This window comes from Zootoca vivipara, chromosome 7, assembly GCF_965207765.1.
Source record: "Zootoca vivipara chromosome 7, rZooViv2.hap1.1, whole genome shotgun sequence".
NCBI classification, from domain to species: Eukaryota; Metazoa; Chordata; class Lepidosauria; order Squamata; family Lacertidae; genus Zootoca; species Zootoca vivipara.
This window is the reverse complement of record NC_142590.1, coordinates 79728192-79745039: the sequence shown is the minus strand read 5'-3', so window position 1 is coordinate 79745039 and position 16848 is coordinate 79728192. Positions and strand designations below refer to the sequence as shown.

General features: G+C 44.9%; 1 protein-coding gene across 2 annotated transcripts in view; it reads left to right on the top strand.

Moving 5' to 3' along the window:
* Nucleotides 1-8603, top strand: part of ZNF217 (zinc finger protein 217) — a 30013-nt gene extending 21410 nt beyond the window's left edge. For both annotated transcript variants that reach the window (XM_035122934.3, XM_035122935.3), the window contains exons 4-6: nucleotides 739-2280; nucleotides 4913-5039; nucleotides 5908-8603. In XM_035122934.3, the coding sequence (XP_034978825.2) occupies nucleotides 739-2280; nucleotides 4913-5022 (1652 nt within the window). In that variant the 3' untranslated portion in view covers nucleotides 5023-5039; nucleotides 5908-8603. The remainder of the gene's footprint in view (nucleotides 1-738; nucleotides 2281-4912; nucleotides 5040-5907) is intronic.
* The last annotated feature ends 8245 nt before the right edge of the window (nucleotides 8604-16848 follow it).

The following is a 16848-nucleotide window of genomic DNA, read 5'->3' as shown; positions in this document are numbered from 1 at the left end:
AAAGGATATTGGAAATTTAGGGATTTACAAATAAGAGAGCACTGCTGCTTGCCTTTTAAGATTTTAGTCTCTTTCCAGAGTATGTAGTGTTCAGTGAACTCCAGAGAACTGTGATGTTCAGTGCTAGAAGCTGTAAGTGTGTTGGGAGGAGAGGCTATTACACATCCATTTTGACTCCAGGAATGTAAGCATCAATCCAGGAATGTAAGCATCTTCATCAACATTGATGGCTCAGAGCCCACCTCAAAGATATAGCTTGTAGAAGGACGTGGAAATTCTCAAGTTGCTTTGCCACTTGCTTGCGGGTGGGGGAGTGTGGTGAAGGTCCTTGACATACTTTTGCTATTCCAGAAGGATGTGATGGCACTCCTTAGTGTTCAGCTTCAGTTGCTTACTGCTACATATCTCAATCCTGATTAACCAAGAGACTCACACACGTGAACCTCTTGAAAATGTATGCAACTATAGGGAGGATTAACATCCTTGGCTATATGCTTTGTTGTTTAGCCTTACTTTCCCCCTCTGTTTAGCAAAATGGTCATCTTTAATATTTTTGCAGCTGGAACTCCCTCTAAATCAGAGATCTTAGTACTTAGTGAATCTCCAGTGTTAGATTTTGGCAAAATATTGATTCCCCCAGCATATTCAGTGGAAATGGGGAAGGATAGAATAGATTCCCTTCTTGTGTTCTTTTAGCAGAGGGAAATAACTCTGACTTCTCGTTTGCAACTCTTTCAGGTGAAAAACCATACAAATGTGAATTTTGTGAGTATGCAGCAGCCCAGAAAACATCTTTGCGATATCACTTGGAGAGACACCACAAGGACAAGCAAACAGAAGCTGCAGCAGATGTGAAAATTGACAGTAAAGGTTTGCTGTCTTCTCAGGAGATGGGCTTTTTGCCAGTCGGCGATTGTGCTCCGGAAACCAAAAATCTGAAAAGGCTCCTGGAAGATGCCAAAGATGCTAAAGGAGGCCCACCTGTAAAACAGCAGAAAGAAATGCTTTCCTCTTTTCAGACTGCACTGAACAATATCACTCAGGACACAAATAAAGGTACAAACTATGGTGGCTCAAATGATGGTGCATCAGTTCCATGCCTTGAAAACTTCAAGTTGGAAAAAATTGAAATAGAGCTTCAGGAAAACAAGCACGTTGATAGGTCTGAGAAAAGGAATTCTGTTTTGCCAGAAAGTGTGATTTATTCTGGTTCTGTGAAAGGTGAAACAAATATGGCTCTTCTAAGCGACATTTCAGAAAACTCGAAATGCAGACTAATAGCTCAAGAAAAGCCCTTAAATTTATCTACTGGCTGTTCTCTGGATGCTTCAGTAACTGCTGCTTCTCAGTGCTCCTTAGCAACCAGCACCTGCTCCTTTTGTACTTACCGAACACTATATCCAGAGGTTCTAATAATGCACCGGCGATTGATGCATAAGCCCCCCAATAATCCCAACACTGCTAATAAAAATAGTATCAGAAATAGGGCAGCTCTTAAAGCCAGACGTACTGGATGCCCACCTTATCTTCTGGGAAAGGATGTGCACCCTCTGCCTCTTAACCCTGGGAAAATCAAGTCTTCCTTGCCTACCCAGTCAAAATCCCTGCATGTGGAGAAGGCTAAACATTGTCCCACTCTACGGAGCAAAGCACCCATTTTTTCAGGGTTGAACTCTAGCAGCTCGGCACCAAGTAACTTGAAATCATGCAAACTGCAAGTGATTGGAGGTCAGATTACTAGCTCGAGACAACAGCATGAAACCCACAACAGCCCTAATAGCACTCCTGTACAGGATAGAGGGAAAAAGCTGGATCCTAAAGCAAGAGTTTTGGCTTCTCAATTAGGCATAGCAAGTAGCAACATAAATGGCTCTCTTGAGACTCCGTTGAACGAATCTGCTTGGTCAAGCAATCGAGGAATAGAGTTTCTCAGTAACAGACCTGCAGGGAATATAAACTTGGAATTTGATGGACTGCCTTCTAAAAGAGCGAGGCCTAATCTTTCGGCTCCGGAACAGATTGACCCTACGCTGTCTCGGAGAGGGAACGATGCTGGCAGATTACATATTGCAGGCAGATATGCAGGTCTGCTACCTCAGGAATATTCACACACCAAACCTGCTGCCTCTTTCTTCCCAGCCAAACAAGGGCTCATGAGCTCTGAAGTAGATGCTATAAATCCAGTGACTATTCTGAAGCCATACGAAACATATGGTCCTGGGCCATATTACAGTTCCTGTGGATCAAGTAGCAGCCAAGTCCCCAGCTCTTCAAAAGAAGGTATTCACACTGTGTTTCAGCACTTTAAAAACAAACGAATGCTTTCTGCTTGCTGAATCAAATTATCATGTTTTAAGTGACTGCACTGCTCACAAAAAATTAGAATTTACCAGCCATTTATCTAATCCTCAGTGTGTATTTAAGAACTTGCATGTGATTGCTGTTGTCTCATTAATCCTGGGCTTATTAAATGTACCTGGGGGAAAATAGGATAGCAGGCATATATTTACTTGCTGCTACAAAGTGGTGCCCAATCACAACTATGGTTAAAACTTGGATTTCTCTGTGGGATATTTTGACTTCTGCCCCAGAGGAGATCAACACATGGCTTCCACTGTGAACCCAAAAATTTCCCATGCAGACATTGTAAGATAGGTCACTCTGTTTTTCTTTTTCTGACCAATCGCCAGTAATAATTTCTTTTTTTAAAAAAAAAAGAGAGTGATCACGTACTGCCTCCTTTACTTCCCTGAGCGGTTATATTACCAGAAGACAGGGATTTGGCACCCCACTATGTTTTCACACAGCATGTTGCTAAGAGCAGCTGCCTTCAAGCTGCATAGTTTCTGTTTTGCAGAAACTGTTGTGCATGTAGATTTTATGTCAGCCACCCTGGGTGCTCTTTTGGGAGGAAGGGCAGGGGCAGAATAAAAGAACAATTAATTAAAAATTAAGGGAGAGAGAACAGCCCTAGTTCCTGCCCTTTGTTATACAGCACTGGGCGGGTTGGGGGAGGCTAGGTGTGGGACTCCCTGCTTCCTTTTCTAAACTTTGTAACTTCTTAAAGCTAGAAAGAAGAGTTATGCCCTATGCCAGGTTGGAGAAGGTTGCAGACATGCCAAATTCATGTGTATAGCTGGTGACCACGCCTGCTGGCCTGAGTCTTTAGGTTCAAGTGGTGACCATTTTGCGCATGTCCAGTTGACGTGACCAGTAATGTATGGGTTGTTTGAATCCAGAATCCAGGATGGGCTTATGTGCACTTGGGGGCCAGGAATGGAACCCCCACACAAAATGGTCACTGCCTGTATATGTATGCCCACTCAGAGAAAAAAGCTTTAGCACAAGATGTGCAACCTGGACTTAGATCCAGGGCCAGCACAAGGCTGGAGAGTACCTGGGACAAAGTACTCTCACTAAAATGCTGCCTTGTTACCCCTCCCGAAATAATAGTTTTCCAGGTGCAAGGGGAGCAGCGACAGGGACAAGTGGGAACAGACAGCAGTTGGGGGCCATGCAGTACTGAAAGTAGTGGAGCCCCAGGTACCTGGAATATTTCCTCAGCACAGGGAAGCACTAGGTTCAGTCAGGTGGCTGCAGCCGCAGATTTCATTTCCCCAGAATGCTTCAGAGCTGCAAACTGAAATTGCAGAGGGATTACACATTTGCGTAGGGCATTGGGTTTATTGAAGATGGCGACACTGGAGCTGCTTGGCCCTTCACAGGTCCCCCCCCCACACACAGGACCCTTCACAGGTCCCCCCACCCAAATTAAGAAAGGAAAGGGGGATGCCACCAACAGCTACAGGACCCCGGGGATTTTTCCAGTCATGCCATGTGCTGATTCAGCACTTGCCTGAATCATGTGACTAATACACCACATGAAGCGGTAGTATGGTAGTGGCTCATGTAGCTTTATCTCTGGGATGGTATGGACTTACTGTGGCTGTATGTCACAGGAGCAGTTCCTGAATTACATTAGTGATATAATTGCTACTCTCCCTTGGCTGCAGTGAAGTACAGTAATAAAGAAAGCACAAGGAAGCATGTGGGAAGTGCCTGCATCTACATTTTCATGGCCTGTAATGGTGACAAGGCTTTCTCCATGTGTTCAAATCCCTCTTGTGCAGCTTCTGTATTCCTCTTTACCAGAGTGGTCTCAATCAGATTATTACAGAGTTTGTTTTGAATACTTCAGGAAATTATGTATGCTAAGAGTTGGGACAAGCAGCAGCTAAAGTGCTTTGCTGCCTCAGGCCAGGGTTTTCACTAGGTGATTTGAACCCACAGTTCTACAAACATGCTGCCTTGTTTTGCAATAAGGCTGCGTTCACATGGTTATTATTCCAGCGCAAGTCCCCCGTCCCCCCGCCACCACCAAATTTGGGTATAAAACTAGCAAGTCAGTTGTCTTGTGGAAACAAATTGGTAAATGGGTACATAAAATGGGAGCTTGATTTGGCTTGTGCAAGGAACCTGTGCTAGTCTTGTAACATTTTTTTTTGCACCTCCCACCCAGCTTTAAAACAATTGGATTCATGTTTTCATGGTTTCAAAAGGAGTTGGTGCTGTTTTGAGGGGAAAGCTACTGTATAGCCACCCCCCCCCAAGCTTATGCAAAAAAGCTCCATGGTTCATTGGGTCCTGACCATTGTGTTACGTTGAGGTATGCAGATTATTATCATCGGCTGAAGTAATTCTTCCAGCATTTTGCATTCAAGATTGATCCAGCTGAATTCATGAAAACAATCAAAATGTTGCAAAAAGTGTGTTTATAGACAAGTTATGCATTTGAGCAAGGGCAGAGGAAGAATGCCATGGTTATTTCACTAAGTTCTTGAAATTAGTTTTGTGGCTATTTCTGGCCTTACTGGCAATGTCTCCTAATGTGCTGATTTTTTATTATTATTAGGAAAAAGGCCAGTGTCGTATCAACACTTGTCTAGCACCATGCTGCAGAAAAGAGGTTACAAGAGGCTTATTGGCAATACACATAATCGACTGAATGACAAGAGAACATGATTCTGCTGCAATGAATGGTAAACAACTTTTTTAAAAATTTACCTCAGGAATAAGGATCCCTCCCCCTCCCCACAATTCACATATTGGGAGGAGGAACAGAAAAAAGTCATGAGAATTGATTGTTCCAGACCTAGGGCGCAGTCCTAAGCTGTGTGGTTTCTCCATTTGAAGGAGAAAAGGGTGCTCTGTGAGAGGATTTGCTCTGTTATGTAAATATGAGTCTGAGTTACCAAGCACTCTTACTGGGCTTATTGAATGAATGGCTTTGGCCCAGTAGCTTTGATATTCCAGCAGCCAGGGTTGTCCTATATTGCTGACCCTAACAGTTTAAGTATCCACACTTCTTTAAGTATCAACAATGTTTGTGTGTTGACGTATCTCAAATAGTGTATGATTCACTTGAAGATTCCCCTCCTCACCTTCCTGGAAATGTTTTCTTACTTCATTTTCTAAGTGTAAGTCCTTCATTTACCTTGTCTGACCCTCCTAGTTTGACTTGTTTACAAGAGGATATGTGGTTAAGGCCATTTAACTGGAACATTCAGGTCCTTGGTAGTGCACTAAAACTAAGATATAACTCTTGTAAGGCAAGAGTGGGGGAAAATAGGTAACACAATGGAAATGTGTCACTGATCAAGCATTCCTTTATGTAATTGGGGAGAATTTGCCATGGGGGGGATGCTATTTTCCATGTTCTGGCACCAGAGTTTATAATCTGTAGCCTAAAGTTCAATATAGTTTTTCCTACATATGTAATCACTTTTAAGTGGTTACAGAAGACAGGAGTGCCTGGCATGCTATGGTCCATGGGGTCACGAAGAGTGACACGACTTTGTATCTGTTGTGAGTCATTGCCATAGAACCCTTTTTGTTTGTGTGTTCCAGGTATGAAGATGGCAAATTTTGATTTCCCTTGCAGTTCATCTCTTGAGAATAATGAATGGTGAAAGCTACCAAACTAAGCTGTGATTGTACTGTTGTATAGAGAGAAACACTACAGTTCTGTAATGGAAGGTCTGACCCCATTTGTACATTGTGGACCTAAACACTGTCTTCTCAAGACTAGCTTGCAAAGAACTGGCAAATGCATCTGTTCCTGATCTTGAATAATATTTTTTCTCAGAATTATCATTGACCAAATATTCAATATAAAGTATATTTTTGCATACTTGAGTGCTGCTGAAAAGAGATCCAATTTAGAAGCTGTGTGTAACCCTTTGCACCTCAGGTAAATCTGTGCATTGAGTGTGTCTGGTTTAAATACTGGGATTATTTTTGTATAAGGGTAGTAGTTTGTCAAATTTTGTTTTGTGCTTTAACCTATGTACATTTTTGAAAATGTTTCCAAATGAACAACATACTTTTGTTTTCATCTTATGCAGAGTTTAAATACCAGCTGGAATAAGGCAAGAATAATAACACAAGTACCACAATCTTTTTAAAGAAACCGTGTACTTTATTTTCTATCAATAGGGAGTAACACGTCTCATCATCCTTGGCATGCAGTCACAATTCAGATAAAATGCTTTCTGGCCTGCAAGCTATTACTGAAGAGGGACTTGTGCTTGCATGAGAGAGATTCCGTTTACCCCTCTTCCTCCTAAATATTTAGTTTTGACTCCACAGATGCATCATATTGCAAAAATGCATAGCTTTAAAAATACTTTGTACATATGCCTGAAGCAGAAAACAACATTCCTGTTGAACCCTGATGCAACTTGTTGTACCAGATACAAAACTTTATATTTGCAAATATAGTACTCCTTGTTTGTCCAGCAGCCAAAGCAAGGACATGACCCACCCATTCATGTAGGCTGTATGCATGGGAAAAAGATTCCCACGTGGTACTATGAAGTCCCATTCCACTCCCCACCGCCCACCCCACCCCCAACATTCCTGTCCATTTGGGGCCAGAATATAATGCCATGTGCACTGCCGTTACTTTCGACTGAAGGCCTGTCTCGCTTCCCCCTCCCACCTCACCCCAGTCCTCCACAGATCTACGTATATGGAGCAACTGTGGGCCTTCCCATGTTGAAGGCAATGGCCTTCACATTTCAGTGTGCCCAGGGCTATGTTCACCAAAGCAAAGGGGAATGGTGGTGGCTTTACTTAGGGATCCACTCCTTTACATTTGGAACTGTGTGCTGTGCATGCAGTGCAGCCCCAAGTTGGTTTGATAGGCTTGTCAAGGAACTGTTGGGTTGTGTGTGTGTGTGTGTGTGTGTGTGTGTGAACCCAATATTTTTTCCATTGGACATGACAATAATGAATGGAAGAGCTGTCTTGTTATCAGCCATGGTGCTGTGCATATGGATGATACAGCATGTGAAGCCTTTAATGACTAACTCATTCTTTTCTTTGGGTTTGGATGTCAAACATTTCCAGGAAACAAATGGTTTCAAAAATATTTTTTTGCACTGTTGATTGTGTGTTTCTTATCAAATGTAAAACGGCAGAACACAGACTTTCTTGGCGATTCCCCCACAACCCCATATGCAACTTTGAGACCTTTTAAATTAATTTCTTACTTCCTGTGTATTAAGGGATATGTAATTTTGATGTCTCTGTAAAACTGGCAATGTAATGAAGTGCTGTGTATCAGGAAATTGTACACAATTTACCGTTTTCCTGTTCATAAGCTGAGCCATATGTACATAAAATCTAGATTTGTTTTCCTAGTTTTGCACTTTTATAGCCTATTTTTTGAAGATAAATTTGCGTGGAAGATGGTTATTCTATTTTTGCCTTACCCTTCAACGAGTCTTATAGGATGTGTAAAATAACTTGTCTGTATCCTTTTTTTTCAAGTAATGAATCTTAAAATATAAAAGACCAGGGCTATGTTTAACTATAGTTTGTATGTGTGTTTTTTAAAGAATCTTCCTCTTCCTCTTTGTTTTGGTGCAGTTCTAAAACTCTTGTCTCTCTTCAGTTTGGAAGAGAACAAAGAACACTTTCAAATTTGACTCAGGACATCTCTCTCGTGTTACCTTTATTATGTCACAGGAGCTGCTCCAGCACAAGCTTCCTTCTTCCCTGCAGAAATAATATAAGTCCTGCACTTGCTGGGTTGGTTTCCGGAAGGGGAGACACTGGTGAGGTCAGGAGTCATGGTGTGGGTTGACCCTTTCCCCGTGGTCTGGAGTTTCCAGTGCTCCTTTTGCAGCACAAAACAAAGCAGCTCATATATTGTGAAGTTAACACAAGAGATGCCCTCAATTGCAGCTGTACACCCAAACATTTCCATGCAAGCCCTGTCAAAACAAACAGGAGATCTGCAGCCGCAGTGCTTTGTAGATTGCAGCCCTGGTCTCCAAAGTAGGTTTTGCCCATCAGTATTAACTATGGGATACTACTGGGTTGTTTTTGTTTTGCAATAGCAATGAGTATACTGGTACAAATTATCAATTTGTTGTATTTATTTCCTACACTCTTGATTTGTTTTAATTGTGGAACTTCCCTTAAGTTGTCAGGCTGTAGACACCATTCAAGTCATTTTATTTATGATGTGTTTTCAGTTTAGTGGAATATGTTATTACATGTGGATGTAAATACAACTTGGTGTGTTTTTTTGCAAATACTCTTGTCCTCGTTTCACTTTCTGAACACTAGACAGACAAAATTTTACTGGGTGGTTGTGTGGTTTTTGTTTGAACGCTGGTTGCATAAAAAATTCCAAGCACTGAACCGTCATGCTGCAAGAGGACTAAAGCAAGAGAATTACTGAGGATTGTCTTGCTGAAGAGTGGTTGCTGAACAACTCTAGGCACGCCTGGAGGATGCAGACCATTTGGATCCCTTCCAATCGGGATTCAGGACTCATCATGGGACTGAAACTGCCTTTGTCGCGCTGGTTGATGATCTCCAGCGGGCTAGGGACAAAGGTGAGAGCTGTTTTCTAGTTCTGCTGCATCTCTCAGCGGCCTTTGATACCATCGATCATAACATCCTTCTGGACCGTCTAGAGGAGCTGGGAGCACTGTTATACAGTGGTTCCACTCCTTCCTCCTGGGCCGTGTCGAGAAAGTGGTGGGGGGATGAGTGTTCAGACCCCTGGGCTCTCACTTGGGTTCCGTCCTCTCCCCCATGCTTTTTAACATCTACATGAAGCCGCTAGGAGAGATCATCGGGGGGTTGGGCTGGGTGTCCATCAATATGCGGATGATACCCAGCTCTACCTCTCTTTTAAATCGGAACCAGTGAAGCTCCTGTGTTAGTGCCTGGAGGCAGTTGGAGGATGGATGGCGGCTAATGGATTGAGGTTGAATCCTGACCAAGACAGCAGTACTGTTCTTGGGGGACGGGGCAGGCTGGTGTGGAGCACTCCCTGGTCCTGAATGGGGTAACAGTGCCCCTGAAGGACCAGGTTTGCAGCCTGGGAGTCATTTTGGACTCACAGCTGTCCATGGAGGCGCAGGTCAGTTCTGTGTCCAGGGCACCTGTCTACCAGCTCCATCTGGTACACAGGCTGAGACCCTACCTGCCCGTGGACTGTCTCGCCAGAATGGTACATGCTCTAGTTATCTCCCGCTTAGACTACTGCAATGTGCTCTGTGGGGCTACCTTTGAAGGTGACCTGGAAACAACTAATTCAGAAAGCGGCAGCTAGACTGGTGACTGGGAGCGGCCGCCGAGACCATATAACACCGGTCCTGAAAGACCTACGTTGGCTCCCAGTATGTTTCCGAGCACAATTCAAAGTGTTGGTGCTGACCTTTAAAGCCCTAAATGCCCCCGGCCCAGTATACCTGAAGGAGTGTCTCCACTCCCATTGTTCTGACCGGACACTGAGGTCCAGCGCCGAGGGCCTTCTGGTGGTTCCCTCACTGTGAGAAGCAAAGCTACAGGGAACTAGGCAGAGGGCCTTCTCGGTAGTGGCACCTGCCCTGTGGAATGCCCTCCCATCAGATGTCAAAGAGATAAACAACTACCTAACATTTAGAAAACAGCCCTGTTTAGGGAAGTTTTCAATGTGTGCCATTTTAATGCATTTTAATATTGTTGGAAGCCGCCCAGAGTGGCTGGGGAAACCTAGCCAAATGGGCTGGGTACAAATAATAAATTATTATTATAAAGATATGTCATGAAGGTGCCAGGCAAGTACCAAGAAACAGTATCCAAAAAGAGCAGTCTCAAAAGAATTATCACATGGAGCTGAGTTTGATTTCCTCCCACTTTTGCTATGATGTTAATCTTATAATCTGTGATTCCAATGCAGATTTGGTTCTTGTGTCTCCTGTGTGCCATGCAGGCAATCTGCCTTAAAAATAAGAATTAAGCACATATTTATATTTTTTAAAAAGCAATTTGGCACATTTTTTTTAAAGTACAATCAGCTGGAAAAAAGATTGAAAAACTTATTGGGGTTGCAATGAGCCAATCCGTATCGTACAAAGGCAGTTTGAAGCTTCCGCTGCAGTTTCTTCCGAGTGTGATTCACAAATGGAACATGCATGTCTGATCAGCAAAAGGCCACAAACTTGTACATTAAAGTAGCTTTAAAAAAAACAGGATACATCTCTTCCATACAGAAACATGAAAGTATCGCTTTTTGTCTCTGACAGGCACCCTCGCAAAATTAGGTAGCAATTTGGGAAGCAAAATCTTCCTAGAGGCTTTTGCTTCTGCTGGAGTTGGTTATGCATATTTCTCAGGTGAAGAAGGTCTCCTTGCAGCTGTTTGGATCGCTGCCAAAAAGAAACCCAGAGGACTAATGTGACTACTGTATCCAAGAGCTGCTTCATACAAGCAGTTTTACACACACTACAAGTGTACACATCAGTTTCTTCTAAAGCAAGTATTGGCACCGTGAGCATTGACTACTGCCTGATTAATGCTCACACCAAACAGATGAAAGTAGTTCATGCCAAATCAGACCAGACTACAGGCAAGTACTCCCATTCACCCCCTGACAGCCTTGCCACAGCAGCTTTACAATAAATCAGGAATGGGGGACCTGTGCTCCTTTCTGACTGCAGCTGATGGGAATCGGGAGACAAAGATCGGCTGGTGAACCACTGGCTCCTCATCCCTGGAGGGCAGCTTTAAAAACAAAAAGCTTGAGGATAGCAGGGAGTGGCTGCCCCCAAAGCAGAGAGCCAGTCCTGTTGTCACCCCTGCTCAGTGGCAACTCCCAGGTGTGTGGTTGTCTCTGTTCTGTTGAGCCTTGACTACAGATTCAGGTGCCGTAAATATATTTATGATGTAAACTGCTTTACTTGCAAGGTTCTATGGGAGAGGCAAGGGTTAAAGAGCCAGTTTTTTTGGGGGGGGAGAGAGACTCCTGTAAAGGAAGAGACAAGCACCTGGGGACATAGGAAGCTGTTAGCCCATTGCTTCATGTGCTTCAGTATTGTTTGCACCAGGGGCTGGGTAACCACTTTCAGCCGGTAGGCTGGGTCAAAAAGTTGACCGGCCTTCTATGGTCCAAACGGAACAAGTGGGCATATGTACAAACATTGGTTGCCACATGACAGTAGGTGGATTGCATCCCTGCTGAAAATGGGGCTTGCATTCTGCACCAAAGTTTAACTAGCGCTGCTATTTAGAGCTCTGCTGCAAAGGAACAGTGGTGCGCTCTAAGCTGTGTGCTTTACATGTGTGCCAAGACTACATATCCCTTGCCTGATGTCAGGTGAGTGAGTGGTGTTGATCAAAAACAGTTTTGCTGGCTAATTCAGTCTATACCAGTGTTTCCCAATCTTGGGTCTCTAGCTGTTTTGGGACTACAACCCCCATAATCCCTAACTAGCAGGACCAGTGGTCAGGGATGATGGGATTTGTAGTCCAAAAATAGCTGGAGCCCCAAGATTGGGAAACACTGGTCTATATGTTGTAGATTTCCTACAGGTGGTTTACAGGGGCTCCTCCCAGCCTTGCCTGGAGATACCAAACCTGGATGCAAAACGCTTGCTCTACCCATGAGCCACAGCTCCCTGCCTCATTCTTTCCCCATCAATTGGCTCTCTCAGTCCCTCAACATACTAGCATTATGATTCCTCCGCACATGCAAGGAACCAGTCATTCAGTGTGGCAGCACGAGAGCCTGTGCAGAGTAGTGATTGGTGTATTGGACTAGGACCTGGGAGACCAGGGTTCAAATTCTACTCTCAGCCATGAGTTTAACTGGGTGCCCTGGGGTCAATCGTTGCCTCTCAATCGAGCCTACCTCACAGGGTTGATGGGGTTAAACAAGGGGGAGACCGCCTTGAAAAATGTGGGATATAAATGCAATAAATATAAATAAATAAAACACTTTAAAATTCATAGTAAGCAGTATATAAAGTTTGTTAAGCAAAATGAGACAAACATGGGGATTGAGAGCCCTGTGTTTGTCTCATAATCTGCCAGGTGACTGACAACCATGCTTATTTTAAGATGGTACTAGAGTCCTGTAAAATGTACCAGGTGAAACAAGAGACCTAAAATGATAACTATTGATGCCCCAAATTTTCCACTTCTCACATGATCTATGCAAAAGTTAGAGGAGTTCAATTTCCTTCCTCTCTCTTAAGGAGAGAGTTACAAAAACGCTTTCAAACAGGTTAATAAAATCTGTAGCTGTCACCCATTCTGAACCTGATTTAAGCCCGGTTATTTAATTACCTATCCCAGCTAAATATTCTCTAGTTTAGCTAACTTGTTCCATGGAGATTTAGGTGGATTAAGTATTCCTTTTAAAATCAACAGCAGCATGTTTTGGTTTTCAAATGTGCTGTGAGTCATGCGACCACAAGGTGACAGTGTGAGCTCATGTTAGCACCTGAAATGCACACAAAGTAAAGAATGGGAAAATATTAACTTGAGTGCTTAGATACCAACTGCAAAGTTACCTCCACCTAGCAGCAAGCAGAGCACAGAAGGGGCTTTCTCCCCACACATCAAGCACTACTCAGTGATATTTCCCCTTTCCCTTTTATTTGAAGTGCTGAGCCATTTAGAGCTCACACAGGGCTAAACTGGCCGGACGTTAACCAGCGAAAGGAGCATAGGCAGTTCAGAGGTATAGGGCTGTTTGCGATACTGTAATCTGTACTGATGATATTAATCTTTGATATAATCTATACTGATTGATTCGAAGGGTGATTTGAAGAATTAATTAATGCATGCCACTTCTGAACAATTTTAATATATTGCTTGAGCTGATCAATAAAGCTTAAAGTGAAAGGAAATGCCAGCACCACCATCATATTCATTCTCTCTCTCTCTCTCTCTCAATATATATATATATATATATATATATATATATATATATATATATATATAATCATTTTGAAATGAAGGTCTGTGGGCTGTGGGGAGAGGATCAGAAACCAAAGGGGTAGGGGGGAAAGTTTAATATCCAATACTAATATCCAATACATTTTGGATCTCCCTGCTGCTTCAACAGGGGGTTTCAAATACACAAATTCAATCTTGTTATGTTGGGTGGAATTAAACTTCATGTTAAGCAGGGTATGCATGAGTGCCGTGAGTTCACTTGCACAATGGGACTTCCCTGCTCTGCTGCAGTCTCCCCACACATGCGTAAAGCTGTTCTGGGCTCCCCCCCCCCCAAAAAAAACACCCCCATCCCGAACGGATTTAGGATGTGCAGGGGGGAGGAAAAAGAGGGGGGAGGAAAGTCCCATTGTGCAAATGGACCTCATTCTACTTGCACAACAGCTTGTTTGTATCCCATCTCCTCTCTCCATTTTTTCCTTCTACTATATTGGGAACTGGCATTTCTCTTTGTAAAGATGGGCAGGGGAGAAAAGATGCGCAAAATTAAACAGGAACAGAATGAGTAGTCTGGAGGCAAAATACACTTTTTATTTAATTCCAAACCCACCTTTCCTCCAAAGATTTATCCTTGTTCTCTTCCTCTCCTTCCTCCGTGCACCCCTAAATTGTTCTAGGAGTCCACTCCCCACCCCCCAGAGCAGATTTGGGGGCAATCCTGGGAAGGCGAGGAGGGAAAGCCATTGAGTTAGTGCAAATATTTAGTTGAATACCAGCAAATGGCTGTTAGGGTAGACATATGCTGCCCAGAGGTAGTGGGCAGGAAAGCATGCAATGACTACTGATCCTAGCAGCTGTCACAAATCACTTGTGATCTTGCCCTTACGTGCATGAAAAGGAGGAGCCACCACAGGTGGGGATAACAACCCTGGGCAGAGAGGCCCAGCAAATAATATCTCATCAAATGCCTGCAAACCTAAAGAAACCCTAGGGCTATCCACTCTTCTCAAAAATCTGAACGAACCTAAAGAAAATCCTAGGCAATGTTGCAAATTGGGTTAATCGGATTTTTAAACTTGTGAACTCTCAACCCAGCAGCCTCTCTAGGAGAGAAATGTGTTAACAGAAAAGAAGAGGAGAGGGGGGACTTCCCTTTTCTTATGGGAGATAGAAGAAGACCGTATCACTTAAAAACACGGCCTTGGATTCTCTCTTGAAATATTTGTTTGTTCACCTTCTCCACAGAACGGAGAGCAACAAGGGGGAGGGAGCTAGTAAAAAGCAGGGAAAACTGGGTTGTATTAAAATATCCTCTGCACTTAGGGCAGTAAATTACCAACGGGGATTCAAAATGGACCATAAATTGAGTATTTTAGAGTATGTGAAGTGGGTTTCAGGGCTGCAAAGTGAGCTTGAAAGTGTCTTTCCCCTTTTGTTCCTCTTAATCACACAGCTCTTCCGAAAAGCATTTCATCTCCTTGATGGCATAAAAGGGTAAAACCTGTATGTGGTGGTGTGTGTGCGCGCTTGTGCTTGTGCTCTGCCAGACCCTCTACTTCAAGTTCTTAAAGGTTTTCTTCCCCCTGTGAAAGAGGCTTCTCTTTGTTTGTTTGGCAGGGCACTCTGTAATTCATTTGGAACAACTGAGCTCTTCCTGTCATGACTTCTGGGCTATGCCTTCCCCCTAGCTCAACCTGTTGTTAGCTTGCCCTGTCTTTTCTCCAACCAGCCTCTGCAATCCGTTTCCTATCCTCTGTTCCTCTGGAGTAGCAGTAGTAGCAAGGAGGGGCTACTACTGACTTCTTGACAGGAAGTTTGCTGCCACTTACTGGGAGGGAGAGAATGAGGCAGTGGGGATACTGGTGCTGCAGGGGTGAACCAGGAGAGCTGGTCTGCCCATGATCGCTCATCTTACTTGGACCAAAGGCTACATTCATCCTTGGCGAAACCTCTAGGGGCTGCATGCCGGCAGAAGGTGTTGCTGCCCCACACTTCCATGTGCACAAGAAACACAAACATGGGCAGGGGGTATGCATGTAGGACCAGTAGCAATAAATAAATAAAAATAGAAAATAGAAAAAAATAAAAAGGAGAAAAAATAAAAATAAAATAAATAAATAAAAAGAGAGTTCCTTGGTTGTTGGTGAGCTGAAGGGGTAAAAAGCAATCTCTTTACCTTGTCAGCTAGCGGCCTTCCCTGTTTCTGGCGCAGCCTTCCCCTGCTTCCTCTGGAGCCTGATCTCTGCGTGCTAGCTGCTGGAGGGGTAGGCTCGGCTCGAGTGAGCGAGTGGAGAGGGCGCCTCCAGGGCCGTCCCTAGGCCCGGGCTGGGTAGTGCAAGGCGCCAGGGTGCCTGGCCATCAGGGGCGCCGAACTCAGCAGCTTCAGGCAGCTCTCTGGAGGCGTGCGGGGACCGCGGGCCTGGGGCTGCCTCCGCTGAACAGCTGAGAGGCGCGGCAGTTCCAGGCTCGCGCTCCCCACGCGCCTCCGGAGCATGAGCCTGAAGCCGCTCAACAGCTGAGAGGCGCAGTGGAGGCGGCCCCAGGCAGCACCGGCGGGTGGCAGGCGGCGGTCAGGCTGGTCAGCGCCCCCTCCATTTTGGCGCCCTAGGCAGCTGCCTAGTTCGCCTTAATGGACGCACCGGCCCTGAGCAGCTGGCAGGGAGGGCCAGAGCTGTGCACCTGACCTCCCAGCAGCAGAGTCACTGCCACCTGTTGGGAGAGGGAGCAAGGGGAGAGATGGTGTGTTGTTTAGTTGCACCAGTGGGGGTTCTGGATTGGCATCAGTGGTGGACTGACATTTCAAGGGCCCTGAAGCTCAAACTGTTATGAGGGCCCCTTCACAACCAGCAATGAGGTCTGGGTAACCACTGTCATCTTCTTCAATGGAGTTTTTCTACAACAGATCGCAATTTTTCTGCGAGTTTGCGTTTTTGGTATCCACTTAAGCACTTTTCGTCAACTCATTGTTCTTCCTCTAGGGCAGAGGTTTTCAACTTTTCTCAGCCCATGTCTCTCTTGACTAACTACATTATTTCTGTGGCTCCCCTGTGGGGAAACTTGCTCAGAGCCTCAGAAGCCCAGTTATGTCTCCTTGTGAATCCTCCAGACAACCGCATCCACTACCCCTGGTCTCTGAGCCACCACCCCATGCCCTCAATAGAGGTGCCTCCTTGATGGAGACTGGCTGAAGGTGAATGTGAGGCTAGCATCTTACTCATGTTGGGAGGCAACAGTGGCAGCAGCAGGTGTCGCTGGGCCTACATGGTGCAAAGGCTCCCCTTCGGCACCGGGCACTCCCAGGCAGGCATTGCACACAGCAAGCGCAAAAAAGGCCAGCGCACTGCCTGCCTGGCTGGCTGGCCTCCCACTTGACTGTACATTCCCAGCAACACTGGCTGGCTGGGCTCCCTCACCCACTTGCTTGTTTACTCCAAGGCCACCTCATTCCTGGTAACCAACACCCCTTGGCCAGCCCCAGAGGCACCATTCGCCTGGGGAGCTTGTAGTCAGGGCCACTGCAACATACAGCCACACAAGCCTTTGGGAGGCAGAGATGCAACAGGGCATCAGAGGAGGGAAGGAGGAAAAGAGAGATGGAGGCCA